Here is a 27095-nt window from a genome sequence, read left to right as displayed (position 1 = left end):
GACCACAGCTTCGAAATTCGAGTTGCCATCATTAATCCGAGTTCTAACCATAAAAGGAGTGTATTCTTAGTTTTCTACAACAAGTATGATAGACCAAGCATGAGTGGGCCTTGGGACTCCATACTAAGACCTAATACTTTTCTAAGCCCAGACGTCAGATTCAGAATCTAGTGTTTCTAGAAAATGAATCTAGTGATCAAGTAGGGATTATTGGGCACACGCTCACCACACTCTCATATAAATATAAGTAGACGAGAAAGTAGACATTTCCTCTTCGCTTGTGGTTCTTTGCCCAACGAAAAAAAAGAGGATCAAAAGAAAAGTTCAAAAGCTACTTCCCGATTATTTTTCCTTCGTAGTCAAATCTCCAAATAAAGGTAATTAATAACTTTTCATTATTGTTTAACGCTCGATCATTTCTCTTTCGAGTACTTTGTTATTTGGAAATTAAATTAAGCTAATTTCACTCATGTTGTTCTGCCAAAAAAGTTTGAATTTTTATAAGTTTTTCCTTCTCCCTTCGAATTTAGCTTATTATTTCATGTTGGGTAGTGGTAGTATTATTTCTCGTATCTCTATAGTTTCGCTTATGAATTATTGAGTCATATATTGTCGTTTTCTGAATATCATTTCTTAGATGACGCTGCATGCAGCTTCAGCTCACTTGGTTGCGGATAAATGCTCGGTTTCCAACCATGTAAGTGTAGCACCTTCATCTTTTCTGTATATTATTTTTCTTCTTTTCATTTTCACTATTAACTGTTATCAGGAGAATGCTCTATTAATTCCATTGGTACCATGTAAAATGGCAAATTTAGTCAACTTTTAAATGAATTTATACACGAAATGCAAAGTTGGCTTGTATATTCTTTCGATGAGTCCAAAGTTGACTTGGTGCGTTTATATGCGAGAATTTGTATTTGCTAAGGTCATCAGTTGTTTGTTATATCACTGGATCATTTTGACCTTGTAGGTTTTTCAGAGAAGAAACCCTTCTTCAGCTTCTAAATTTCCCAAGACAAGTGGGAAGCTCTCACGTCCAACATGTAGAGCTTACGTTGGCAATTTGAAGTTTGGATACGGTCTTATTCAGCTTCATCTGAAACCAAATGCTAATTTAAGATCAAAGCATTTAGCATTTGCCTCTCTGAAAGAAAACGATGAACCTGATAGAGGTAGTTTCGTGCCTTATGCTGAAGAAGAAATGCTCAGATCAATCTTTGTCTCCCGGGCTAACCAGAAGCCCAAAGATTCAGCTGTCGACAGCCCTGTATCTGTTCCAAACCCGGAATCTAACCCTGTTGAATTGTCACTTGGTCATGTGGTGAACCAAGGAGACCTTCACTATAAGTTGAAGGCTGTTCACTTGCATGTGTTAGCATTGGAACAATGGAATGCTTCTCGGCTTAAACTATGTCATAGGTACGTGATTCATTCTATCACCTTTGAGGTACTTCAGTGCTGTTTTATAGCTTAATTAATCTTGCTAACATCTAAAGGAAATTTGATAAAAAATGTAGAGAAGAGATGAGTTCTTGATCGGCAATACCGTTCCGCATCTATAAATTGTTTATTACATAGTTGCTCGCATGTGATCTCATTGACTAAATACAAGTAAAACTAAAATAACTTTTGAAACGTAATAAACTCATAGTAGTAGGATGGCGATATATGCTGTATATGTAGATTATCTTCCTGGCAGTATAAAGGTACTTTTTCTCCCAGCTAACATATATAAGAAATTAAAACTCTCCGTTTAGTAATGCTTAGCCATCTGTTTGTTAATTTGTTTTTGCAGAGATTATTTTTCCAGTGCAACAAACCTAATACATTACCTGGCACTCAAATGCCTTGATGTCGAGCAACTCAAAGATGAACTTTTGTTCTCTGGCCTTCTGAATTTGGACAACATCAACCCTTACGTTCTTGCAAGCATTACTGCGGCCATTCAGATGTTGGAAACACATTCTGACTCTCTTAACAGCAAAGTCAATGGCAATCCCACAACTCCTGATCTTGATATAATGGGGGATACTAAAGCCACTTGGGAATATTCAAACCAAAAAGACAAGGGAGAATTCACCATAAATACATTTAGGAAGAAGGCATCGTCTCATATAGAGACATTATTAGGTCCACTTCGATGATGAAAAATCCACCCACATTATGGTAACAGTTGGCAAAGAAGCTACTGAGAATGACATGCTTCTAAGTGATCTTCTGAAGGCAGGTGCCACCATTATCCGTATCAATTGTGCATATGGTGACCCAAGTGTTTGGAGTGAGATTATCAGAAGGGCAAAGAGAATCTCCCAGATGCTGGAGAAACCTTGTCGGATTCTTATGGATTTAGCTGGACCAAAGCTTCGGACTGGTTCCATGAAAACTGGTCCTTCTGTGATGAAAATATCTCCTAAGAGGGATGCTAGTGGAAACGTAGTTTTCGCTGCTCAAGTTTGGTTGTCTCACACAGGATCAGGACCCCCGCCTGCACACTTGTCTCCAGATGCAGTTCTTTTCATAGATAACCAACAACTTCTGAGTAGGCTTGAAGTGGGTAGTGTTCTGAGGTTGTACGATGCCAGGGGAAAACGAAGAATGCTAAAGATTACCAAAAGAATTCCAGTTTTTTCTGGTATTGGCTTTGTGGCCGAATGTTTGAGAACTACTTACGTAGAATCAGGAACATCGGTGTTTATGAAGGGAAAGAAAGGAAGGAACTTAGTTGGACATGTAGTAGAGGTTCCCAGCACAGAAGAATTTGTAAGGTTGAGAGTTGGGGACTTGCTTACTATTTCACGAGATCCTTGCTTGACGCCAGAGCATGATTCAAGTGAGTCCATGGTTAATGGTCCAAGGGTAACCTGTCCCTCCAGCCATCTTTTTGATTCAGTCAAGCCTGGTGAACCCATAGCATTTGATGATGGGAGGATTTGGGGAATAATCCAAGGAACCAGTATCTCAGAGATTATTGTTTCAATTACTCGTGCAAGTCCTAAAGGATCAAAACTTGGGTCTGGAAAATCTATTAACATCCCTGAGAGCGAAATTCGGTTTGAAGGCCTCACGTCAAAGGATCTTATGGATCTTGAATTTGTTGCTGCTCAAGCAGACATGGTTGGGGTATCATTTGTGCGAGATGTTCATGATATTGTTGTTCTACAGAAAGAATTGGAGAAGTGGAAGTTTAGGAACTTGGGGGTTGTATTGAAGATTGAGACCCAGAGTGCATTTGAGAAATTGCCCCTTTTGTTGCTGCAGGCAATGCGGTCTCCTAATCCCTTGGGGATTATGATTGCCAGAGGTGATCTTGCTGTAGAATGTGGATGGGTAAGGCTAGCAGACATTCAAGAAGAAATTATATCTATATGTGGAGCTGCTCACATTCCAGTCATCTGGGCAACACAGGTTTTGGAGTCACTTGTCAAGTCAGGTCTGCCTACTAGAGCTGAAATTACAGATGTGGCCAATGGAAGGAGGTAATTGGTGCTTTTCCTTACTTTCTTTTTTAAGTTATTAACACTCCATTATCGTATATTTAAATCATCTTGTCTGTAAAATTTGGAAATTGCGGTGACATTTAAAACATAAGTTACCAGCTAAATTCTACAGTGTCAACTAGTCTATGAACTTCTGATTGGTCAAAATTCTGGTTTCCTTAAGTGTGAGTCGTTCGAGATCTTATTCTGGTTGGGGGTATGGAATGGTATTAGAATGATCTCTTTGCTGAAACAACATATTCTAGACTAGTAAATAGTAATGACGTCCGTTATTTATTTTTATGGGTGAAATAAAACCTGTCTAACGCCCTAATGTTTCCCATTTAACCCAACATTGACCATGAAAATAAAATGGAAGCTATGAGATGCTTCTGATATATAACAGTTTCATTCCCAGTATGTTACTTCTCTACCAGACTACCAAACCATGTTCCTTAAACCTTGCCACCTTGGTACAAAAACCTCAAGAAAACAAAAGGTCGAAATATTAATAATGCATATTTCATTTACTATTTAGTCTCAGATTAGGTTTGGTCAGAATTTGACAAATATTCTCTTTGGATTAACAGGGCAAGTTGCATTATGTTGAACAAAGGAAAGTATTTAGCTGAAGCAGTTTCAACATTGGATTCCATGGTTCGAATCAATTCTAAAAAGATGAAGCCAGAGCTTAAGCCTTTGGTGCTCTCCAGTAATGTATTGTAATATAGTCCTTAGCGTGATTAGATGACTCATTTGCTTAGGCCTATGTACAAAAGAGGGAAGGATTAGAAGGGTTTATCGAAAAAAAGAGAGAGGGAAGGATTAGGAGGCAAGCAAATTAACATCAAAGAATTATTTGGCAAGTAAACGCACTTCAACAAACATGAATTGGTCGGCTTCAGAAAAGTGGTCTTTCAGTGGTCTTTCGAGCTTTTTTTATTTTTTCCTGAATAACTATTGTACGTATTTTGACAGCACTTACCCTTTTTTGATGAAAAATTGATTGAGTTCAGAATGTGAACATTTCCACACAAAATTCCTTTTGTTTCCCATTTTTAATGGGAAATGAAACTTTTTACACGTAATTATTTCTTAAGCAGATTTATTGACAATTTGATCCTGGTATGTGTATCAAATACTGGAATAATTAATCATTGCCAACAAAAACCAAACCAAATGAGAGGATAGATTATTATAACACAAAAACAAAACTAAATAGTCGCTTGATAAGGTGTTATTAAGCTTACGAGATAAGGTGTTATTAAGCTTACGAGATAACTTGACTGGTTTTTTATCTTTGAATGAGTTGGTTACTTACAGGGTGTGAGGGTTTAGCATAGAACTGGACTGGAAGTTGCAATAGATATATTATTATGAAAAGGAAATATGTAATTGTCTGTGTAGAAAATAGGATAATTTGAATGGTTAAGTAGATGAAAAATGAAGAGGAAATGAACTTATGATTAGGTTACAAAAGTGGTAATAGACTAGATAGTAGATATATTAGAGTAATGAGGAAGGGTAAGTTGTAGAAAAGATGGAGTATTTGCTGGTTGAGAATATGCTCTGCTAATCTCTTCTAGAGCGACCAAGGATTTTTATGCCACCTATGAATACTCAATTTTAGTATGCATGAATAAAAGCTAAAACCCTAAAAGCCCATGGAAATTAAGCTAAGTGAAAGAAAGAGAACAAAAATTAAAGCAAAGAAGGCTCAGATGCACATTCACCATGTTGAAGAACCAGGTTAAAATTGCAATAGATCCTTCAACAAGGGAATGAAATTTTTATGAAAAGAAACATAATTGATTTACTTCTAACAACTAACTCCACTCTAGTCCAACTGAATTTGAGTAATTGAAAATTTATTTACTATTAACACTGATCTAGATTCACTTGAACAAGTCCAACAGCCGCCGGCGACATCCGACGTGGCGACCATTTCCGGGAAACCTATACTTGTTGGGCAAGGTACACCCTAAGGCAACAACTAGGCCCATAATTTGGGTCTCAATTATCATCAAACTGACACCTTTTGCAAAAGCCATCACATAGTTTTGGACTTGGACAACAAGTGTGGAGCTTATAAAAAGGCTTTCGACTGCAGCTCTTCACTGCCCAGAAACATTTCAAGCAAACAATGGAACAGAGCAAAGCAATCATAGTGAACCAGCTCTTATCAGTGAAAAAAAAGGCAGGCAAAACATTCAATGAAATTGCAAAAGAAACTGGTTTAACAAATGTTTATGTTGCACAGCTCTTGAGAAGACAAGCTATTCTAACACCTGAAACTGCTTCTAAACTAAAAGCAGCTCTGCCCCACTTGTCTGATGAACTTGTTGATGAAATGATGAAGCCTCCTATGAGGTCTTATGACCCAAATCTTATCCAAGAACCTGCTATTTATAGGTAATTTTCACTTTTTTAAGTTTGTTGAGTTTGGACCCTTTTTTTCTGTGTGTGTGTTGAATGTTGATGGCTAATGGGTTTGTTTTAAATTAATTGTTTTTAGATTGAATGAAGCAGTTATGCATTTTGGGGAGAGCATCAAGGATATTATAAATGAACAGTTTGGTGATGGAATGTAAGTTTGTTTTTTCCTCTTACAAAAGTCTTGTAACTGAAATTATTAATTCTAATTCATATTTTTAATTAGTGTTTATGGATAGTAAGTATAATTTATTTTTCTTTTACCAATTGAAAGTGAGTAATGAATTGACGAACTTGTTGGGGGGTATCTTGGCGTTGAATGATGTAGGCGATTTTGAATGAAATAATTTGCAAGTTCTGATTGAATTTGGAACACAGGGAGTGTGAAATCCCGAAGAGAATGGTATGAGAGAATTTAATTAAGAGAAATAACCTAGTTGACATCGCTACTTGAATATTACAGTTCTCTTGTACAACCTTTTAAGAAACACAGTAAATCTCTTGAAAGGAAAAGAGCATTGAAAGGGAAAGGAAAAAAAGAGAGAGAAGCAATTGGGCATTTAAAGTTGAGTAAGGGGCTATATATGTGGATTCTCTCATGCCTAACGAGAAGGGATTCAAATGATTTGGATTTCCATACAACCAACACACAAAAGGTGCAATATATAGACGTTCAACCTTTTTCACTTAATTACCCCCTGAGACTGCATCAACATGAAAATTCCTGGGAACTGTTTGATACCAGAGGCTGATTCCACATCCCAACAGAAAGAAACCATGATGCACTTCCTGATTTTTGCTTTATTTCTATATAATTTTGGCCTATATTTCCATATGATTTTAGCCTATTTTGTTGGTTCGGCAATTCTACACTAAACTTTTCTTTCGGTATGTCAAACTGTAAACCGATTTTTCCTTATGCTGCAGAATGTCTGCTATAGACTTTTACTGTTCTGTTGACAAAGTTAAAGGTGTTGATGGGAAGGATCGTGTTGTCATCACATTTGATGGGAAATTCTTGCCTTATACTGAACAGGTTAGTACTTTCGTAGTTGCACATTACAATTAGGAGCAATTGGTTTGCTTCATCCGAAGTTGTATAAAGAACATAGATTGATAACGCCATTTTATAGGCTAGTGTTATGTTGTAAACCTATCGGGAAAAAAATGGTATACGCATTAGAACCTGCGGGGCAAAGAATGCGGCCAAGTGTTCCATGCATTTGCTCATTTGGTTGTGAATTGTCATTAGGTAGGGAAAGGCTTATAGCATCTTCTAACTAGCCCCAAACCTAGCTGGTGCAGAATTTGCGCCAATCATTTTGTCGACTTTCCATCCTTGGAGTTGTTTTCCCATTGTATATGTAAACCAGGTCCTAAACTTCCATCAGAATTTCAGATGTATTTCTTGTGTGTGTGTGTGCTCGCTCGCTCTCATTGTTACTTGCCTTTTCTTTTTACAGATTTCTGAGCACATGGTATCAACATCAAAGCGGAATGATCAGTAACAGGAAGCAATTTAAGGGATGAGCAGATGTGAAACTGTTTCTGTAATAATATGTCTCTTTTTCTTTTTATTGATTTCACCTGGATCTTTTAACAATCTACTCGTGGTGAATCGTCATGTGAGAAGCATATTGCGATGTGTTACTAGGTACGTATTATAAACATGAATAATAGCTAGGAGGGTGATCATCCTAATGAACACGCATTCTGACTTATTGTAAGATCTAGGTAAGGTACACATAAACAAGCCAGCATGGGCTGGAATAATGAAGCATTCGCCGTTGCCTCATTTGTTTGATCTAAACAGATTTGCATGGGATGGCAACTTGCACAGATTTTTTTTCCAAAGGACCTCGAAGGTTTAAATAAAATTCACCAATACATATTTAGGCCTATATAAATTTTCACCTGGATGGCTCCGGAGCTTAATTGTTTTTTCAATTTGGTCGTCATAAATTCACCACACTTCACCAGGGTCTGCCATCTTCTGGAGCAAACAAGCAGGCTCTAATAGTGATACGGGCTGCTCACCTTTTCTTTTAACAAAACCGTTACCTTCCATCTCTCCGCCTTCCACCTACTAGTACCAACCTGTTGCTGCTAATGCACATAACAAAAGTGCAGTATACTCGAGGGATCAGGAAGATTATTGACTAAATAGATAGTTACTTCATAGTCATATGAAAGAACAATAACATTAGAGAATCTATTAGGAGAAGGATGGGCTTATTCATCTCTTGCAGCATGCACCATGGTTTCAGAGAAACTAATAGGACAGCAGACCTGTTAGCTAAATTATCGAATGTAAAAGATGATGTTGCAATGTATTTTATTCCTCCACTGAATAAATGCTTGCAAAGCATAGTGGAAGAAGATGCAGCTGGTTGTATTTATTACAGGATTCATTAATATAGGCTGGGGTATCCTTAACCCTATAATTTCTTTAAAAAAACAAAAGAAAAAAAAAACAAAACATAACAATAACAATAACATCCTGGGCGGCCAAAGTAATTTTCTCATCTGTGAACCACATTTTGCATTTATCTCATCCGAGAAGCATAATTACACTGCTGTTCTACAGTAAGTATATTGAACCTAAAGGCTTATTTATCCAGATAGACGCATATTGGACCGCTAATTTTTGACATATGGCTGATATATAAAAAGAAATCAGACGGATATAATCAGCTCAACGCAAAAATGTAAATGAGTCTCTGACCTTTTTGGTGATCACCAAATTAGTGATCTTCAGCAAAAAAAAAATCATGTTCATTTGGTTTCTGAAGCGTTATTCGAGGCAATCTGTCCAACCTGGCCTTGCCGCCCTTGCGTGCACCATTAGGCCGTATGGTAGTATGGTACAAAGTATATTGGCGGCGAACCTGGAGGCATGTATGGTTGCACAAAGGCTTAGAGGGCTTCCGCCAGCTGAAGCCAATATCTGCGGAAATATTGGTTTGAGTTCAGAATAATGTATAATACTTTTTTGTGGTGTTTGACTTTTGATATGGCAGTTTTTCAACATAAACGACAATTGCATTACATTGATCTGGGTGCAAATCCATTTATGATACTTAATGAATCGTCATCCTCAACACGCATAGCAATCGTCACCAGGTACAATCAAGGCCCGGCATTAGGAAATCCTGGTACTGGAGGTGCGGGTGTTATCTTCAGAGATCACAGTTCGATTTTTTTGGCGGTTCTTGCACATGAAATAGGGGTCACCTCAAACTATGTGACCGAATATACAACAATTGTCCTAGCAGGTTAGCAATGAAAAGAGCTGTCGAGAACAACTGGAGGAAGCTATGGTTAGAAAGTGACTCGATGCCTACAGCTCTCTCTTTCAGGAAACGCTCTATTCCATGGACCTTAACAGCAAGATGGAAGAGGGCAGCTCAAAAACTCGATCACTGGTGCATCTCACATACATTGCGAGAGGCCAATTTTGTTGTGGATGCTGTCGCAAAGAAGGAATCTTCTATGACCATGGGAGAAACAATTTGGAGCACAATCAGACCCATATTCACCATCAGTATAGAATGTCCTCACCAGGGCCGGCTCTAGGCAAAGCAAGGCCTTTGGCGAAAACAAAATTTGTGGCCTTAAATGGAGAAATAAACCGTTAGAAAAGTACCATGTACGAAAATTCAAATTACCAAATAATATATTAAAATCAACTATGTAATCGTTATACATAATTGGAAAATAAAATACCAAATTTACCATAGTGTAGATCCAATTCCAAACAGAAAAATTAGAGAAAAATATATTCTTTTATTATTTGAAAATGATGTTTAACTCAAAAAATGAAATAAAAATAGTAGAAGTATTACATAAAGAGAAGGGAGAAGTGAAGAAGTGAAAGGAAGGTGTGGGGAATATTGAGAAGAACATAGAACGTGGGCCCTTTGGTTATAAAATCTTTTTTTTTTTTTTTTTTTTTTTTTTTTTTGAAAATTGATTAACTAAGGACGCATTCACAAAATACAAAACTTATGACTTATTTCTGATCATTGGATCCTTGATAAACTTCAGGATTAGCATATGATAGAGGAGCACTAGAATATGTACCCTGGTTAATTAATTCTCTCCCTAATTAATGCGTGGAGTGAAAGGATTTAGTTACCTCGAAATGACATTTACCATATATATCTATTGTTTATTACCATAATACCACATTAAAAACATAAATAAGGGATTGCTATAAGACTAATTTAGAAATTTGGAGGCCTTCCCAAATATGTGGCCTTAGGCGACTGCCTAACTCACCTAACGGACGAGCCGTCACTGGTCCTCACAGGACCATTATAGATTTGATTAGGTTGTATGTAGTCTTAAGCTTTAACTAGCTTTCGAACCCGTTTGAACGGGTACCATTATATTAAACTATTTTAAAAAATATTAGCAACTATACAGCGCTATGAGATATGAAAATTATATTAATCGCTCATTCAAATTTCTTGCACCACTCTCTATAAAAATGAAACACCAAACTTTGATAAAACCCATCGACTTTTTTTTGTTGTTATGTTTTGTTTCAGCAAGATTTGCCAAAACACACTAGTTGAGGGTCGGAAGTAATGTTTTTGGAGATGGTGAAGGAAATGGTTGTTGGGGAAAGATGAGACTGGACTTCAGTGTGAAGTTGCATACGTACCCAAATATATTGCTTGGGATCAAGTCTCGATGGCGTAGTTCAAAAAATGACGAAGGTTGGATTTTATAGATAGAATTGGTGATAGTTACTTCCTCGTTCTCCAATATTCCAATTGTGGGATGAAGTTGGAGAACTAGCGGGAGAACTGTCAAATCGTGGGATGAAGTTGGAGAACTGGCGGGAGAACTGTCCAATCGTGGGATGAAGTTGGAGAACTAGCGAGAGACTGGCGGGAGAACTGTCTAATCGTGGGATGAAGTTGGAGAACTGGCAGGAGAACTGTTTAATCGTGAGATGAAATTGGAGAACTGGCAGAAGAACTGTCACACGATATGAAGTTGATGGAAGTGAATCTTAAATGTGGACGAAGTTGTGGAAGTTATTTGACTCGCAAAATATGTGCGCAATTGATATTGATTTTACGTGTAGATATGTAGGCTTTGAGCATAGGCTTTGAATATGTGCTCTGAGTGTGGACTTTATTGTAGATAAGCTCTGAGCTCTGAGCGTGGGCTTTTTTGTAGATAAGCTATGAGCATGGGCTCTGAGTGTGGGCTTTTTTTGTAGATAAGCTCTGAGTGTGGGCTTTTTTTGTATATAAGCTCTAAGCATGGACTTTTTGGTAGATAAGCTCTGAGCATGGACTTTGAGTGTGAGTTTGTATTGAATTGGGTTTTTATTAGGCCATATTTGTGGGGGGCTGGAACATCGCCCTCTCTTTGTTACATGGGGAAAGAAGTAATAATGATTGTATTGATCAGAAAAATAAAAGTGGTCGGAAAATTTCTTGAAGAGTTTGACATGAAATTGGTATAAAAAAATCAAATTTGTTCGATAATGATGGTATTTTGGTAAATATGGGAGGAATGGCTTTGATAATGGGCTCTGCCATATTTAAAGAAATACGAGGAGCAAGTGGCTAAAAGAGCTTGGAGGATCGGTCTAATTCGAAAGTTGGAATAGCCAAATGAGAAGAGGTACGGTTCTCACCAAAGTTTTTAGGTAGGTGTTACTCAAATTGGGTGGGATATTGATCGGCAATTTTGAATTTGGTTTAGTTTGATAGAGAAGGATCGGCAAAACGAGGGATGCGAGCGGCATTTATGGGCTCGGCAATGAGAGGATTAATTGCGAGCGATGCGAGACAAAGACATTAAATTTTGGGTTATATTGACATACCCCCCCACCACTAGTTGCAATTAGGATTACCCCCCCATAATAATTGAAATTAGGATTTCCCCAATTTGATGATCAATAGAGTCAACTAACAGTTTCGTCGGTTGACCGTCAAAGATCATGAATTGTCCTAAATACCCTTTTTTACGTGGAAATTACGAAAATTAGTCATTGACAAAAACCCACAACTCAAAGCCCAAACTCAAAATTAGACACATCCGAGTAAAAACTCTTTTCCCAAATCTCTCGGACCTAAGGGCTATCAACAAAGAACCTATCGAACGTGCTCAACTATTAAGAAGGCCGAACAGCGATTTAGTGTTCTCAATTCTCCAATCCCATTTGCCATCTTTAGAAAAGGAGGTAGATGTAGCTAGTTTGTTTGCCTCTTTGACCATAATATACAAAGACCAAGAATCGCCATGACTCACCTTGACTACAAGATCCGAAAATTGGAGGGAAGGGGTGCACTTACTAAAAGCACAAGAGTTTGTCCGAACCATTGTTTTGCATTGTGACAATGGTCCTAATCACAAGTATGATCAGCTAGCCCCAAATTCTTGCCCATTTCATGTAACAAAGATTTAATTTCTTCCATTTTGGGATGTTCTTCATTATTTCCAAATACAAACCGATGAACAACTCCATCAATCTCAACCAAACTACATCCATGTGTTTTACAACCCTACGCATTCTCATCATCTTCCTAACTCTTTCTCGCATCAGCCCATCTACCAACACTTGCATAGGCATTACCTAGTAGAGTGTAAGGAGAATCAATTGTCTTGATCCAATTCTAAAAGCTTCATAGCGACCCACTCGCACAATCCAAGTAACCATAACTAGCACAACCACTCAAAAGACTCTTCAAAACAAAAGCATCGGGTTTCATTGGCATGTTTCAACCAAATCCCAAGCTTCCTCCACGTGCCCACCTCGACCAAGAATGTCAACCATACATCCATAGTGCTCTAAACCAAAAGCAATCTTATATACCTCCTCCATGCACCCGAAATAATAACGACCTTCCTCCACAAATCCAAATATTGGCTACATGCACTAAGCACCCCAACAAACATGACATGGTCGTCTCACCAAGACTAAGCATCTCATCAAAACAAGCTAGCCCTTGTTGTCCCTTTCCATGCATAGAAAGTGCGAAATCATAGTTTGTCCAACTAAGGGCATCTCGAGAGGCATTTCCATGAAAACACAAATTGCATCATCAATACATCCACACTTAGCATACATACTAAGAAGAGTAGTACCAATGCTAGCGGTCCAATAATATCCCATTGCATTTAACATAATCATGCACCCACTTACCCACCTCAAGAACACCAAGGTAACTTTGAGAAGACAACACGTAAATAAGCATACCTTCAATGGGCACTACATTCTCGCTGACGCTGCGTCTCATTAAATAAACTCAAAGCCTCATCATGTTGCCCACACCGAAATACCCGACACTACCGCCCCCACGACACCACATTACGTTCGGGCATCTTATAAAACACGCAAATGAGCCTCATCGGGGCATACCGCATTTAGCATAAAAATTTGAAACAAGAGCAGATCCAAGTAACTACATCTCTATTAGACATTATATCAAACAGTTTTTGATATATTTTTACTAACCCATCGGCATAAGTACCTATAAGAGGCGTTAGTAAAAAGCGTCGGACTCTAACCCGAATTTGATGAGATGGCAATGTAAGTGGATTCCGAAATGAGGTTTTGAGATTTTGTTGCAAGCTTTGAGTAGGAAAGTGAAAGTGAATTTGTTTGGGTGGGAATTTGATTGGAGCATTTTGGTGTAGAGTGGGAGTGCATGGTGAGGTGGAGTGGTTCGGAAAAGTGAGTTCCTTGTGAAGGTTGACCAAGTTTCATTGGGGAAATTCGTCAAACAAGGTCTGAGATTTGGGAAAAGAGTTTTTACTCAGATGTGTCCAAGGCCCAAAATTTCGATATCGGTTAATATATCGGTGTACCCAAAAACCGAGATATATCGGATATATCGGATATCTCGGTTCTTTTGGTGACCAAATCAAAGTTTCTAAAATATCGGATATCTCACCGATATATATCTCGGATATCTCGGATCTTTTCACGATATATCTCGGATATATAGGATATTTGAAATTTCAATATTAAATTATTAACAATTGGTCAAAAGTCAACCGATATATATCGATTATCTCGGAAATATCGATTATTTCGGCGATATAAACTTTCATATCGGAAATTCGATATATCTCGGAAAAAAAAAGGGGTTCAATATTCGGTGGATATATCTCGAAAAATCGATTCGGTGTACCAATTTATGGATATATCGGCGAGATATCGGATATCTCTACGATATTTTGGCCCTAGATGTGTCTAATTTCGAGTTTGGGCTTTGAGTTGTGGGCTTTGAACGATGTCAATGGCTAATTTCATAATTTCCACAAAAAGGGTATTTAGGACAATTCATGATCTTTGACCAGTCAACGACAGTTGACTCCTATTGACTGTCAAATTGGGGAAATCCTAATTTCAATTATTATGGGGGTAATCCTAATTGCAACTAGTGGTGGGGTGTATGTCAATATAACCCTTAAATTTTTGTCTTTGAACTTGTATTCTTAACAGTGCCCAGAATCCAGATTTTGTTAGGCTAAGAACATTCTACGCTTTTGGGTTGACGAAGGCTTTAAAGCACTCCTTGCTGCTACCACCTTGCTGACGAACAACCCACTTTGTCTCGTCCTTTTTGCTTTGCTGTTGCATTTTATCTGTGAAATGCCTACACAATGGAACTTTGCAAGTAGCGGGCTCATTGCACATCCTGGAATGCAGCTCAAGAAGTTGCCACATGCGCTTGCAGTGAGAGCATCCTCCTGGGACTCGAACCTTGCAAATGGAGAAGTGACAAACCAGTGTTTCAAGACCTTTGCAAGCAGGGAAGCTGCATGTGATTTGACTACCTTTTAGCACCTTGTCTCTGGGTCCAATTGTTCTACGCCCATCTTTGCATATGTGGAGTAGAGCTTCCATTGCCTCATGCAGTTGGAGGTACATCTTTTTCTCCTCATTCTTTCTCATATTCTCGTGGTAGCCCGAATCTGCTTCAACAATTGATTCAAGCAGTTCCTGTTCAAGATCAGGATTAACTCTTTTCATTACTTTCCATCCTTCACTTGAAGAGACTTTCTTGAAGTTTTTCACAACCACACGTACACATATGAGGGAGAGGCGTGGTGTATCACATTGCCTAGCAAGTTGGAGAACATCTATCACATTTTCTGTAGTCAACCAGGTCTGCTCCAGTATATTTGTGCAGACTCTCTTAAGGGACGGCATAGAGAAGGAGTGAGATAAAACCAGCAAATGTAGGGCATTATTCTTCATAGCTCGCAGAGTATAGGAAGCGAATAAATACACAGACAGCTCTGGAGGGCACACCAAGGATTTCAATATATCGAATACCATCTTTAAGATTTGCTTGTTTCAGAAAGTTTCTCAACACAGGTGATATAATACTAAGGATGATAGAGTGAGCGGGGATAATAGTTTTATCCTCTCTGGCAACATGAACATCAGTTTCATATCCTTCCTTGAAAAGTCTGTCCCACGCATCCTTGAAATCTCTTGAAACATAACTGGGAACCAAGAACCTCTTGTGATAATTAGACAAAACAAAACCAAATTGGACCAACGGCAAAAACCACACTTGTTGCATTTGATTCTGCCATAGGCTTTAGAAAAATATCCACCATCGTGGTGTTGGGAACCGCTATTTCATCAAAGATACCAACTCAATCTGCAGAATATCTGTTTTGAGCATAGAGACTGGGGTTTGAAGTTTAAAACTAGCCACTACCTCGTGAGCTTGAATCAACGACTTGAGATCCAGATCTGATCTATGTTTATACCTTGAGGAAAACGGCGGCAACAAGAATATAGCAGACAACAACACAGCTAGTCCAAACATCAAAACAAGTATACATCTAAACCCAAGAAATTTTGAACAGCAAATAGAAATACCATTCTGATTTGAATTTGAAAACTGTGATAGTACTGAAGAAGGAAGTAGATAATTATCTTGTTCAAATTTCTCCAGTTAGTAATGATGAGTAGTGGATTTGAAGAGTTGTTGAATGGAGTTCATATTTTGGAGTAACCATCAGGAAACTAAAATTCAAATTGAAGAAGGATCGGACATATCATTAGTAGCGGCAAGATTGTATTATAGACCGACCCAATAAATTTTATTGTTTGTGAAACAAATCTATTGGTTTACATTTCTTTATGAGTCCTTGGATTAAAAAAAAAAAAAAAAGCCGGCTCTCATCAGTCATAAAACTGACTAGAAATCATACACGTGCTTTGCACGTGACTAGAAATCATACACGTGATTTGCACGTGTCCCAAAACAAACAAAATTTCATAATCCAAAAACAAACAAAAATTCATAATTGATTTGTTTGCTTAACAGGTGTCAATAAATGAGCAGCAAATACACAAAATAGCAGGTCAAACTTCTGAACTGATTTTTTTTGGGGTAATTTCCCAATTAGTAACCCATAATGTCAATCTGTTCCCAAGTAGTAACCACTCTTCAATTTTGACTTTTCAACCTCACTTTTGACACTTTTGCCCTTCTCCTTATTTTCAAACAATGCCCACGTGGACATGCAACACTCTCTCTCTACTGCAACACTCTCTCTCTACTGCAACACTCTCTTTCCTTATTTGAAGTGATTTGAAGTGATTTGATGGGTGTGTGGATAGATACTCACGATTATCTTAGAGATGAAGAGATGCAAATGAGCGGTCACTTAACGATCCGTGGTTTAAAAGCCTCGAGATTAAATAAACATTAAGATGGGCGGTTATTTACATTAACATCGTTCATATACTATTTTTATTATAAAAAATTATTTTTAATAAGAAAAATGTAGAAATAATAAGATTTTTGTAAAAAATAACAAGAATAATGGTAAAAACATGAATAATGGATAAGATTCTTGTAAAAAATAACAAGATAAAAATCATGAATTAAACCAACCCATGTATTAAACCCTTAAAACTAAGCAAAATCTACACAACATTCACGGGGACATGTTCGTTCTACAACTATCATCAACAAAAATTGCAAAAACACCGGAAACTAAGACAAAACATAAACCCCAACATAAAAACTAACATAAAAAGCGTAACATAACAAATGTAACATAACAACCCTTAATCTTCATCGCTCTTCATCTTCCTCCTCGCCTTCATCTTCCTCGTCTTCATCATCGCCATCATCCCCTTAACCGAACTATCATCATCATGTTGGTCTTCTCACATGTAATCGTAGGGTCTTCAACAAAATAAGGATCATACATCTCTTCTTCTTCATCGCTTCTTCTTCATCGTTGTCATCATCATCGAAATAACTATCCCACATTTTCTCGCTTTCGTCACTGAGTAATCGATTGGTTTCACCGCTTGAACATCCGGGGAAGAGGCATGTTGATAAAAAACGATGGAGAGAAAAGTTTTAACTTTGGTAGATTGTTGCTAACATAAAGAATATTAGAATGTGAGAGAGATCAAATTTTAGATGACTATTTCAAAGATAAATGTTTGCGGGAAACGAGGCGTTGTAATTATGTGGGGTGGTTAGTTTTCTTTTCACCTTTCTTAATGTCATGCCGTAAATGGTCATCATGACACACAAAAACAATGAAGGGACAGCAAGACCAAATTAATTTAGAAAATGAAGTGAATTTTGACCCTTTGTCAAACCCAATGTAATTCGCTTTGTTGCCATATTATAGGACATGCAAGTATGCAACTCGACTAAATTACCCCGAAAATTAACCCATAAATGGACCCTAAATGGATTGAATGAATAATTTGGGTACCTATAAATAATTATCAATGTACAAGAAAGTTCTTGATAGTCTTAAGGCCACAATATAGTTATTAATTGACGATCTAATATGAATATCATTATTTTGGCGGAAATTTGAGGATTGACATGTGTCCCCAATTTGTAGAAGACCTTTTATTTATTTAAAGGCAATCAAACCCTTTTTTCTTTTTTTTCAAATACCCATGTTTATTTCATGATATCTAGTGGCAAGCATGCTTTAGCATGTTAAAAGCTTCATGTAGAATGTTAATCTTTATAATGAATTTCTTGAATTTTTTTTAACCTTATTAGAATTAATTATTTAGACAATGTATAGTAAAGTTGCCGATAGTTCTTCTAGGGTAGGAATATGTTTATTCATTTGATAGAGGAATCAACATGGACATCAATATTTTGGCGGAAATGAAGTTGGGTACCCAATGAAGTCTAACACGTGGAGGAAATGACCTTGGAACGCGTCGTGTCACATTAACCTAAACTTAAAAAGAAATCAATTGGGAATTAGGGGAAAAAACTTCCTAGTGAAGCTCAATTAAATTTGGAAACCCTAATTTTTAGTTTCACTTCAATCTCCATATTATAACCCCACCCTCATTTTATCTTTTTACGGTTCGAATTATTGGTGGAGAAATGAGGAAGCTTAACCCCGACATGTAGAATGTCATTAGATAAAATGCAGAAATTATTTGGTGGATTTAGTAAGGAAGAAATGGAGGATTTTGAGAATTCCTGTTTTGAAGCTTTTGCAAATCCAAAAAATATGCACGCAAACAACTACACTAGTTTGTGCCATAGTTAACCATAAAGTTGGTAGACTTTGCTATCGATTGGTAACAAAGATTTGGTATTCAAGAAGAGTGATGTTGCGTTGATTATGGGTCTTAGTGTAAACTCATTTGCTAACTCATTCTACACCATCGACGTGAAGAACAACACATCAGAATTTAGTGCTAGGTTTTTAAAGGAAGCACTTTAGTAGTGAGACAGAAATATTAGATGCTTTAGTGGTGGCAAAATCCAAAGTAGTGAAGATAAAAGTGATATATTTAGGCTCAATAGGTTGTATGTGCTCCAAGTTGTGCTTCCCGATCTTCTAGGACTGTAAATGGAAGGTATGTTGATCTTGCGCAGGACCTAGGCTGCTTTTGATCGGTTTCCATGGGGCACACCTTGCTTTGAGATGTTGGAATATCTTGTTTGGATGATATTTACAAAAATGTGTTAGCCGGAAGGACTCCTTTGCGGTTTATGGTTGTGTTATTTGTTTTGATATTTGGGCATACCTTCACATCCCTCTCTTGGGGCTCGTAGGGCATTGAATGGTAAATTCCCAAGAATACTAGATTGGGTTCGATTGCCTCCCAAGAACTTACATCTCCAAACGGAAGAAGAAGCTCGAGCCTCTTAAGGGGTAAGGTTGTTGCCTTTGACACTTTGGATATTGAAGAAGAAGAAATGAATGAAGATGTAATGAAGGTGGCTTTCAACCAACAAAGCCACACAAAAAGCCGCCGGTTTCAGAGGAGATGTTTCGAGACAGCACACCTACCGAAAGGCCTTGTAAGCATATGATTGAAACTCTGATTGTTGATTATAAACTCTACATTGTTGATTATAAACTCTGCATTGCATTGTTGATTATAAACTCGCATTGTTAATTATATTCTCGAATGGATACATCAAAGATTGCATTTTTAATTATTTGACATCCGTTGCATTTATAAGAAAGGCTCTTAAACCGAAAATATCGGGGAAGTATATATTACATTTGTGTTGACTCACAGGATAAGTTCTTAAACTTGATATATCGAAAACTCTATGGTAGTTTTATGTTAACCGATAAGATAGGTTCAGAACCGGATATATCGAACTTTATGTTAGTGCTCATAAGGTAGATATGACTCATAAGATAGGACTCTATGATACATCGGCAATGCTTACTTCAACTAACTTTTGAATACGAGTTAGGGTGGCTCGGAATGACCATCAAGTCTGAAATTAGGACAGTATGGAGACAATACTTGCAAGGGGGTTTTACTGAGGGTGGGAAGAAAAGTGGATTGGGTGAACCATCATCATCCTGGGGTTGTGAAGGGACCAAGAACAAAGAAAACAAGGGGAAGAAGCCGTGGTCTACACCAATGCCGATGTTTGTTGTCAAAAACCTACTACACGGTTTGTTAAGAATAAGGTTAAAGGCTGTTGTGGAAGAAGGTGGTCTACCCCTACCTTCTAAGAGGAAGTCATCATCCCCACCTCCTAAGAGGAAGTCGCCATCCCCACCTTCTAAGAGGAAGTCATCATCCTCTAAGAAAGTTACATTTGATCTTTCACATGAGGTTGAAAAAAATAGAAAAAGAGGAGTGAATGCGGGGTTTAAAATGGTAAGGAGGAGGGGTGAAGAGAAACATAGTATGCAGCAAGTGAGAGTCCAGCCACCAAGGTTAAGTAAAGTAGAGGCTGTAAAGGCTAGCAAAAGGCAAACAATTTTGAAAAGAAGTCAAGTCAGTGAGAAAAGAAAAGACATGGAGGCTAAGAGCAAGGAAGCTAACAAACCAAAAAGAAGAAGAAATTTGATTGGTTTAGGTGAGGAAGAAGAAGATGGAGAGGGAGAGGGTAGTGAAACTGATCTTGTTGCAGCAGCTGATGTTTTGAGAGATATTAGTGAAGAGTTACCCAAGACTCCTCATGATGACCAGGTGATGGGGGAAGACCATGTACATGGTTTTTTCCAAGAACCTGAACATGAACATGAACATGAAGGCCCTTATGATAATGATGAGGGTGCTCCAGAGTTTTTAGTTGAGGAGGTTGAAGAGAGGGTTGTAAATACCTACAAATGTCAAGAGAATGTGGTTCGAGAGTCTTTGAGCAATGAAGTCACGGGGAGAAGAGGGTGTGAAAGAGCCATTGATGAGAATGTGGTTGGCCAAAGTTCCCTAGTGGAAGTCTATAATATGGATGTTGTTGAGCATGTGCTATTTATTAGTCCCTTGGACATTGCTCCCCGTGATGGTCCCTTGCCTACACCTAATATTGATGTTCCCTCCAATGATGATGTTGATATTGATGGGAAGAAGTCCCGAACTCAAATGGAGAAGGTCACATTTTTGCTTTACTTTCTTGCAAGATCTTGACATAACCGACTTGCCTCAGATATTGTCACCCACAACCGCCAAACCTTTGAGGTAGATAGTCACTCAAATCTATTGTTGTTATGAAATCTAAAAATGATAATGTGATGTTGGGATAACGTGATAATGATGTAGATGATGATGATGCTGTGGAGGGGGAAATGGTGGTTCCTGATGTGGTGCGCATACAGAGTCAAATGGCAAGTGAAATGGAAAAGAAAACTGAAAAAACACACCAAAGAAGAAAGAAGAGAAGGGAAGGGATGCAAGGTCAGTCATGGGAAGAAAACATTGGACAAGAATGTGATGAACTGATCAAGTCTTCTATGGCCAAAACATTTATTAAGAAAACCACCACCAAAGGTGACTTCCTCGTACTACAGTACTATTGGAAGATGTTCACAAGGTTGTACAGTCCACAAAACTGTTTAGATGCTAGAGTGTTTGGATACAACCAGTCTATTTCAGTACAAAGTTTCCATTCATTGCATGGAAGAGAGTGGGTAGATGGGGAGGTCAAGATTACCTGACTAACATATTATCTTACATATTAACCAACGGCCAGAACAACAACATATTAACCATCGACTACTAACATATTAACCATCGAAGACTTCTGCATAATAATGTTTAAAATTCTATGACTCAGGTGATCACCATATATGTGAAGCTGTTGATCAAGTGGTACATCTAACATTGTAAGGAAAATGGCATTCCAGAAGAAGAAACATATACTATCATTGAGGATGTATACTTTTCTGTAAGTTGTATCTCATTGGTTGATGGAATTTGTTTTGTATAGTTCACCTTCCATCGATGAAGTACTTTATGATTTTGTTAATGTAGAAATTCATGAGCGAGAGTATACAAACTTTAAGAAGAAGATGGAAGACCAAACATTCAGGTGGTGCAACTCCCGATGACAGAGTAGATAGTGGTGCGTATCATCCACATGAAGTTGTTAAAGAGTACTTAGACCCTTATGAAGGAAGAATTAGAGATCAAAGCACACCCATCCGTGGCAATGGGTCTTATCATTCCTCTTCAAGTTGAAGGTAGCCACCGGTTCTTGAAGTCTACAATTTTGGAAAGAGAAAAATCTACAACTATGATTCTCTTGGTCCGAAGAAAGTTTCGATGAAAGCAACTTGCTATAGAGACTTGTCTTACTTATGTCATGAGGTGTCTTTGATCCATCGTCACCTCATGATTTGGGAGCCCCCTAGGCTCGTGAGTTTGTGCCTGTTACTCAACAACCAAATACAAATAGTTGTGGCCTATTTTGCCTAGCCTATCTAGACTGCCTTCTGAGGGGTGTACCTGAGGAAGTAAACAAAATAGATATGCAACCCCATCGAATGAGGAAGAGGATTGGAATGGATATAATTAATTGTGGGTTGAATCCAGATACTATTTCAAAAAGCAGACAAGAGCAATTGGAGAAGAGTTTGGAGGATGATAAAGAAGTCGGTACGTGAGCAGGGGAATCACTATGAAACAGCTTGGTGGATGCTACTTCTTCTATTTTGTGTTTAGTGAAACAAATAACTTCTTCTATTTTGTGTTTAGTGAAACAAATAACTTCTTCTATTTTGTGTTTAGTTGTCTAATTTTAGTATGGTAATATCATTTTGTGGTGCCGTTAATATCATCAGCTACGAATTTGTGATGATGGAATTTGTCATTCATTGCTTCATGCTTTCATGGAGTGATGAGTTAAGCTTTTAGTGAAGAATTTTTTTATGGAATTAGTTGCTGATAGGTCCTGCAATGCAATATGGTTATTGGAATATTTTGTTTCATCAAACATTTGTGTATAGTTTAGGCGGGAATAGTTTGGCGCCAACACCACTTGGGCGGGAAAATAGTGTGTTTCCTTTATAAGTACAAACTGGGTTGCCTTTCTTGGTCCATCCCATTTCTCTTTCTCTTTTTTTTTCGCTCAAAATGGGTGGGGGTGAGGATTCTACCAAGAATAATACAAATGTTGGTTCATCATCAACCAACTATAGCAAATGTTTTGAGTGTGGGGAAACCTTTGGAAGATCAATGTCCATGGGCAACTACGTCTTCATCCGCTATGCTCAAATCTGAATATGAGGTATGGTGTAAGTACAAAGCCACATAGTCCGGGAAGAAGGTTTCTCTCATGCAGGGCGATCCATGCAAGGGTTTTAAATGGATAGATCTAGAAGGTGAAGGGGACACATAAAATTTAAAGCACGCTAGTGAAGCAAAAGGTGACAAAGGAAAACCGGTTTCAAATCACCATTGATGGTCCTATTAAAATGAAAATAGAGGGCAAAGCGTTGATGATGTTAGCCTACTTGTAAAAAGAAACTATCGATTAGAGACTGACCATGTCATTGTTATAGTTACTTGATATTAATAGTACAAGAAGATGTCCGTTCAAACCAAATTAATTCTGAAACCAAAATTGCCAACCAAAACTATCCAAAATATCAACCCCGAAGTAAAGCCACAGGGTAACAATTTACCACTAACATATATGCAACTGCAAGTGCCAATTTCAAACAAACAAACCAAAGCTGCCACTATTGGTGATTGGTTAAAAGAAAGATCATATGTACTCTTCATATGCAAAATCTGGTGGAATCCCAGCTGAAAAATCAATCCACTCAAAGATCATCATCGCAACCGTGCAAGTTGCCTTATTGTAATCAAAGACCACCACAACGCTGCATACACCTTCTTCTTTGCACTGGGACTCCCTCTCCTTTAGAGCGCTTTCTCTTTTTTTGTGGTCTTCCGGGCATCACCTCATCAACGGGTGGACGGACGATGATGCCATCATAAACCCAAACCCACTATTCTTTTCCTCTTAATGGTGTCCAGTTCTCTCTATATGTATCCATCATCGTTTCTTTTGTGTACCAATGCAAGCAAAAGTCATATGCACATAGCTTACAGTGATCGATTGCCTTCATAGCATGGCTACAAGGAAGACCAACCTGTTGAAAGAAACCGCATGTGCAAGTCCTCTCCAAAAGGTCTACGGTGTCGAAGTCACGGTCTAGTGATTGCCGAGTAAACGCGTGCTCACTTGCCTTTGTTGCTGTGGAACGTCTACTCGAATATCTCGACGAGATGAGCACTTCCTCAGCTGATTTGGTCAGTTTTGTCTTCAGCTTTGACGCCATCACCCGGTAGTCATAAAAATGTTTCATTATGTTCAACCTCGATACCATTGACAAGAGATGTCACCGGCATAGCTCTCTCGGAAGTATCATCTTGTTCCAACTCTCTATGTGATTTGTGTAGCAAATATCATACCTTCTCATTGGAGCAAAAGCACAACACCACGACTCTTTTCGAATCTTTACAATCTTTGCATAACCTTTGTTTGTCGGCCAATAAATTTGGCTCATAAGTCTTACAAATTATGCATGTTCATAAGTTTCGGCTGACTCTCTTCACCTTCCCTTTTGTCTCTTGCTTAGTCATACAATTTGAAATGTGTTGTGCACAAAAGCAATGGACCGCGTTAGGAAGTATTTTAGGCACGGCTTGAAGAATGCTTACATGCCTATCGAGAGAAGAACAAAGTTTTGCTCCGTCCCAACAACAAGGTCTCTTAACTTTTCCGAAAACCAATCCGGTGGTCATTATTTTCCTTTGGGACTATGGCAAATGCAATTGGAAACACGTGGCTATCGCCATCAGCCGCGATAGCGATTAGTATGATTGACTTGTACCTACCTGTCATGAAAATGCCATCAATCATAATCAATGGGCCGAAGATATCTTTTGTAAGCTTCGGACGGTGGCGCCGTAGCTCACAAACAAACGTTCAAACTTGTGCTTTCGGGGGCGATGACATTTGCAGCTTCGGTGAAACAATCTAAATCCACTCTTTTAAGTTATTTACAATAATTTGGCAACATTTGGTACGACTGACTAAAGCTTCCCCTTATCTGCAAGCAAAAAAGTGCAAACAAACATAAGTTAGTTGTTGCTACTATTGCGTTCATTAGTTGCTGATATAACCAAGGCAGTTACCTTTTGCATTGCAATTTCTTTTGCTTTCCAAGCAACTTTATACGACACATTTGTCTGGTGTGCGTCCTTAACCTCCAACTGCAACTGTTTCGGAGCCATATCAATATTGTCCCTAAGTTTTGATTTCCTGAACTTCAAACCCATTTTGCATCAGCTTGTTTATTAGTTGCAATTGCTTTATCTTGTGAACATGTATGTGCTTCTCTGAAGGTTATAATAACCCATATATCAGAACCAGTGGTCGGTTTTGCAAACAAATGAAATGTGCAACCAGGAGACTTACACTTCATATAAATCCTCTCAGGAGAAGTGCTCGCACGATGCAAATCAAACATGTTTGCTATTGCGTATGACTTCATGTCTTTTATAAGATCATCCCGAGTAGGATAGTGTTGTCCTACTTTAGGAGGAACAAACTTCAGGTTCACATGAGGAAGAGTTACATCCACTTTAGCTGGTGTTTCTGGACTATGGGGAGAGCGAAGAGGATCATATCCTTGATGTAAGTCTTACGAATTGAGATCTTACGCACCGAATAAGCGTAGCATCAACCATTCCATTTGTTTCAATATCAGGTTCACTTTGGCCTTCCTCATCATTAACAGTCATATCAGGTTCACTTTGGCCTTCCTCATCATTAACAATCATATCAGGTTCACTTTGGCCTTCCTCATCATTAACAGTCATATCAGGTTCACTTTGGCCTTCCTCATCATTAATGTATCATAGGCATGCCTCCCCAAAAAACTCTTGACTACAGTTAGGAGTAGACCATACATCACAATCATCATCCAATAATTGAACTTCATCATCATCATCTTGATTACCACCATTTACTACTCTAACTTCATCATCATCAGCTCCATCCTTTACTTGTACTACTTCTTCTTCAAAATTAACTTCATGTAGTATTTCAACTTCATCATCATCACCCTCATTATTGTCAATATTTTTTTGATTCATGAAAATTCTATATTCCTCGTGAGACGCGTCCTCTCAGTATCACCATATGGATTTTGGGAATCAAAGTCATCATAATCGGGTTGATCAAGATCCGTACACCATCTTGCTCATCACCATCATTGACCGTCCCTCAGATATTATATCGATGATTAGCTCCCCACTATCAAAGAACTCGAACTATATGTTACCTTGCAAGGCTATAGAGTGTACCTTCCACAAAAGAGAAAGCGGTGTGACCGTTTCTCTTTTACATCTTGAAGGTTCAGTGTAACTTCGGAGGAAACACCCTCCGGCCAAATATCTATATTTCAATGAACACTTTCGATAAGTTCCACACCACTATCGGCGACGGTAAGCTATCATCTATCAACATATCCCATGATATCGAAGACTTACCCGCCATCACCTTTTCCGAGCGTTGACAAGCCGTGAGGTTGAATGTGTTCTTCGGCGTCGTGAATCTCCACATCTTCCCATTGATGAGTCCCCACTCTCCCACTCGGGGTTGGTCAAGGGACTTTCTAGAAAACCAAAGATTCATAACTATCAGGAAATAAAGCATGTACCCACCCTCACTAATAATGACCTAACCAAATGGAACTGCATTACTTACCAATTGCTTCATCGACAAGTTTAAATTGGTTAATAGGACGCTTCTGACAAGCTAGCTCATTCGTTTTTTTAGAAAGAGTGTTTCACAGGAGAAACAATGCTTGGAGTCGCGTCTTTCTTAAACAACTTAGTAGCAACTTCTTTCTTCTTAACATTAGGTTGTCCATTGCTTACCACTTCTACTTCGTTGATAACCCAAACCATCATTGTTTTTCTTGGAGACTTTCTTTGTTTCATAATCATGTTCAAATAATCCGTTTCTTCATCAATTCGACCGCGGGGACTTCTTCGTCAAGTATCTTATAGAAAAAGTAGATCTCTTTCTCGACAACACACCTTCCACGGTACTCATGAATCCTTCAAATGAAATAACCCCATCACAAACTCTCAATTTCACCTCGCCACCAACATACTTCATCCGGCCATACTTGTCCGCTTTCATCTCCCCATTGTAGTGAATAAGAACATCCAAAGAAGTACCTAACCAGTAAATATATAAAAAACAACCAAAAAGCGATGGTTACAAAGAAGTACCTAACCATAAACCATAAAAACTGAAAAGTAAATTCAAACATTTAAGCACAAACTAGTTAAACTAACACTTTTAGGACATTTATGACAGAATCTATCTTAAATGCCTTAATATTAAACCCAACATTAAATATAGAATCAACATGGAAACCACCAACATTCTACCACAACTA

At 38.1% G+C, this 27095-nt stretch overlaps 2 protein-coding genes and 1 pseudogene across 3 annotated transcripts; 2 read left to right on the top strand and 1 right to left on the bottom strand.

The window, feature by feature from the left end:
* The first annotated feature begins 99 nt into the window (after positions 1-99).
* On the top strand, positions 100-4388 carry LOC147495536 (plastidial pyruvate kinase 4, chloroplastic-like). The gene is given in 7 exon segments (XM_086568396.1): positions 100-103; positions 252-377; positions 654-697; positions 974-1422; positions 1799-2144; positions 2146-3479; positions 4070-4388. Coding segments are annotated over 7 exon segments (2439 nt in total). The 3' UTR covers positions 4206-4388.
* Positions 4389-5527: 1139 nt separating this feature from the next.
* On the top strand, positions 5528-7707 carry LOC147495535 (cyanate hydratase-like). The gene is made up of 4 exons (XM_086564180.1): positions 5528-5891; positions 5995-6066; positions 6840-6948; positions 7376-7707. Exons 1-4 carry the CDS (start codon positions 5623-5625, stop codon positions 7418-7420), a joined length of 495 nt encoding a protein of 164 aa, XP_086420306.1. The 5' UTR covers positions 5528-5622; the 3' UTR covers positions 7421-7707.
* Positions 7708-14358: 6651 nt separating this feature from the next.
* On the bottom strand, positions 14359-16046 carry LOC147495534 (BTB/POZ and TAZ domain-containing protein 3 pseudogene; annotated as a pseudogene). The gene is made up of 2 exons (XR_015199186.1): positions 15784-16046; positions 14359-15671 (listed from the first exon to the last, which is right to left on the bottom strand). The product of XR_015199186.1 is annotated as a BTB/POZ and TAZ domain-containing protein 3 pseudogene (transcript).
* Positions 16047-27095: the final 11049 nt, after the last annotated feature.

The sequence above is a fragment of the Coptis chinensis genome, chromosome 6, assembly GCF_015680905.1.
Source record: "Coptis chinensis isolate HL-2020 chromosome 6, ASM1568090v1, whole genome shotgun sequence".
In the NCBI taxonomy this organism is placed as follows: Eukaryota; Viridiplantae; Streptophyta; class Magnoliopsida; order Ranunculales; family Ranunculaceae; genus Coptis; species Coptis chinensis.
Note: the sequence above shows the minus strand (reverse complement) of the source record. Positions and strands in the feature narration are given on the sequence as shown.

Coding starts and splice junctions, on each gene's coding strand:
- LOC147495535 (XM_086564180.1), top strand. CDS start 5,623: ATGGAACAGAGCAAAGCAATCATAGTGAACCAGCTCTTATCAGTGAAA. Junction 6,067..6,839: donor GAACAGTTTGGTGATGGAAT/GTAAGTTTGTTT, acceptor CTTATGCTGCAG/AATGTCTGCTATAGACTTTT. Junction 6,949..7,375: donor TCTTGCCTTATACTGAACAG/GTTAGTACTTTC, acceptor TTCTTTTTACAG/ATTTCTGAGCACATGGTATC.